This window comes from Natrix helvetica (assembly GCF_964273705.1).
Source record: "Natrix helvetica genome assembly, chromosome: 3".
Classification (NCBI taxonomy): domain Eukaryota; kingdom Metazoa; phylum Chordata; class Lepidosauria; order Squamata; family Natricidae; genus Natrix; species Natrix helvetica.
The window spans coordinates 175,900,092-175,902,591 of record NC_138549.1 but is presented as its reverse complement, the minus strand read 5'-3'; the positions used below and the strand labels follow the sequence as shown (position 1 = coordinate 175,902,591).

The 2,500-nt window shown below is 36.7% G+C and overlaps 1 protein-coding gene across 1 annotated transcript in view; it reads right to left on the bottom strand.

The window, feature by feature from the left end:
* The window catches only part of LOC309390061 (bactericidal permeability-increasing protein-like), a 22,584-nt gene that overhangs the window by 14,888 nt on the left and 5,196 nt on the right, over positions 1–2,500 (bottom strand). The window contains exon 6 of the mRNA XM_081949141.1: positions 1,489–1,552. Coding sequence (XP_081805267.1) covers positions 1,489–1,552 — 64 coding nt within the window. The remainder of the gene's footprint in view (positions 1–1,488; positions 1,553–2,500) is intronic.

Below are 2,500 nucleotides of genomic sequence, written 5' to 3'. Positions count from 1 at the left end.
GGAAACTGATCAAAGAGAGAAGCAACCTGGAATAGAGGAGAAACTTCCTGATAGTGAGGACAATTAACCAGTGGAACTGCTTGCCACCAGAATTGTGAATGCCTCAATGCGCCAACATTGGAGGTTTTTGAGAAGAGATTGGACAGCCACCTATCTGATGGTATAGGGTCTCCTGCCTGAGATTTGGGGGCTGGATTACAAGACCTCCAAGGTCCCTTCCAGCTCTATTCTATTCTATTCTATTCCTATTCCTATTCTATTTTATTTCTATTCTCTAGTTTAGTTTAGTCTAGTCTAGTCTATTCCTATTCTAGTCTAGTCTATTCCTATTCTATATTCTATTCTAGTCTATTCTATTCCATTCCTATTCTATATTCTATTCTAGTCTATTCTATTCTAGTCTATTCCTATTCTAGTCTATTCCTATTCTAGTCTATTCCTATTCCTATTCCTATTCCTATTCTACATTCTATTCTATTCTATTCCTATTCCTATTCCTATTCCTATTCCTATTCCTATTCTACATTCTATTCTATTCCTATTCTATTCTAATTCTATTCTCTATTCTATTCTATTCTATTCTATTCTATTCTATTCCTATTTCTATTCTATTCTATTCTATTCCTATTCTATTTCTATTTCTAGTCTCTATTCTATTCTATTCTATTCTATTCTATTCCTATTCTATTTCTATGCTCTATTCTCTATTCTATTCTATTCTATTCCTATTCCTATTCCTATTCCTAGTCTAGTCTAGTCTAGTCTATTTCTATTTCTATTGTCTATTCTATTCTAGTCTAGTCTATTCCTATTCTATTCTATTCCTATTCTATAATCTAGTCTAGTCTAGTCTAGTCTATTCCTATTCTAGTCTAGTCTAGTCTATTCCTATTCTCTATTCTATTCTGTTCCTATTCTATATTCTATTCTATTCCTATTCCTATTCTATTCTATTCTATTCTATTCCTACTCTATGCCTACTCTATGCCTACTCTATATTCTATTCTATTCCTATTCCTTTTCCTATTCTATATTCCAGTCTAGTCTAGTCTAAATTATCAAGGAGAGGAGCAATCTGGAATTAAGGAGAAACTTCCTAACAGCGAGGACAATTAACCAGTGGAACAGCTTGCCACCAGAAGTTCTGTGTGCTCCATCACTGGAGGTTTTAAAGAGGAGACTGGACCGTCACTTGTCAGAAATGGTCTGAGGTTTCCTGCTTGAGCAGGGGGTTGGACTAGAAGACCTCCAAGGTCCCTTCCAACTCTGTTCTGATTTTTTTTTTTTAAACGCTGGCAAGGAAGCAAAATTTGGTCATCCGTTTTGGAGACCTGGCAAACGCCGCCTCTGGCTGGCCCCAGGATGGGAATGGAGATTTTGCAACATCCTTCTCCTGGCACGCCCACCAAGCCACGCCTACAGAACCAACTGGTAGTAAAAATAATAATAATAATTGAATGTCACCACTGAAGAGACCCCAACTCTTACCTCTTGGTTGAGGCTGGAGATGAGGGACCCCTTGAGACCTTGGAAGATCAAATTGTACTGATGGCTGCAAGAGGGGAGGAAAAAACCCAGGATGAAATGGGCCTGGTCACTGCCACGACTTTTGCTCTGGGGAGGGGGTGGGGTGTTCAGTCTTACAAAAGGGCACCGGGAATGGGGGCCAGGATAGATGCCCTCACAGGGGATGGCTTGGACAGGGGGGGGGGTTAGAGGAAGAAAACATCAGAATATCCTGTCTGTTGCTTAAGAAGGAGGGGAGGTTGAAGCAGGAACCATCCAGGTGGCCACCAGAAGCTGTGGCTGCTCCATCACTGGGGGGTTTTAAGGAGAGATTGGACAGCCACTTGTCTGGAAGGGTCTCCTGCTTGAGCAGGGGGTTGGACTAGAAGACCTCCAAGGTCCCTTCCACTTCTGTTATACTATTATGTTTTTATTTCATTTCTTTTCTATTCTATATTCTATTCTGTTTGTCAATTTCTATTCATTTCAATTTCTATTCTATTTTGTTCTGTTCCATTCCATTCCTTTCCATTTTTTCTGTTCTATTCTATTCTATTTCCATTATTCTATTCTGTTCTGTTCTGTTCTGTTCTATTCTATTCTATTCTATTCTATTCTATTCTTCATTCCAATAGTCTATTCTATTCTATATTCTATTCTATTTTTCATTCTATTCTATTCCATTCCATCCTTCATTATTCTATTCTATTCTATTTCCATTATTCTATTCTGTTCTGTTCTATTCTATTCTAACTCCAATATTCTATTCTATTCTATTCTAATTTCAATATTCTATTCTATTCTGTTCTTTTATTCTATTTTTCATTCCAATAGTCTATTCTATTCTATTCTATTCTATTCTATTCTATTCTATATTCTATTCTATATTCTATTCTATTTTTCATTCTATTCTATTCCATTCCATTCTTCATTATTCTATTCTATTCTTCATTCCAATAGTCTATTCTATTCTATTCTATTCTATTCTATTCTA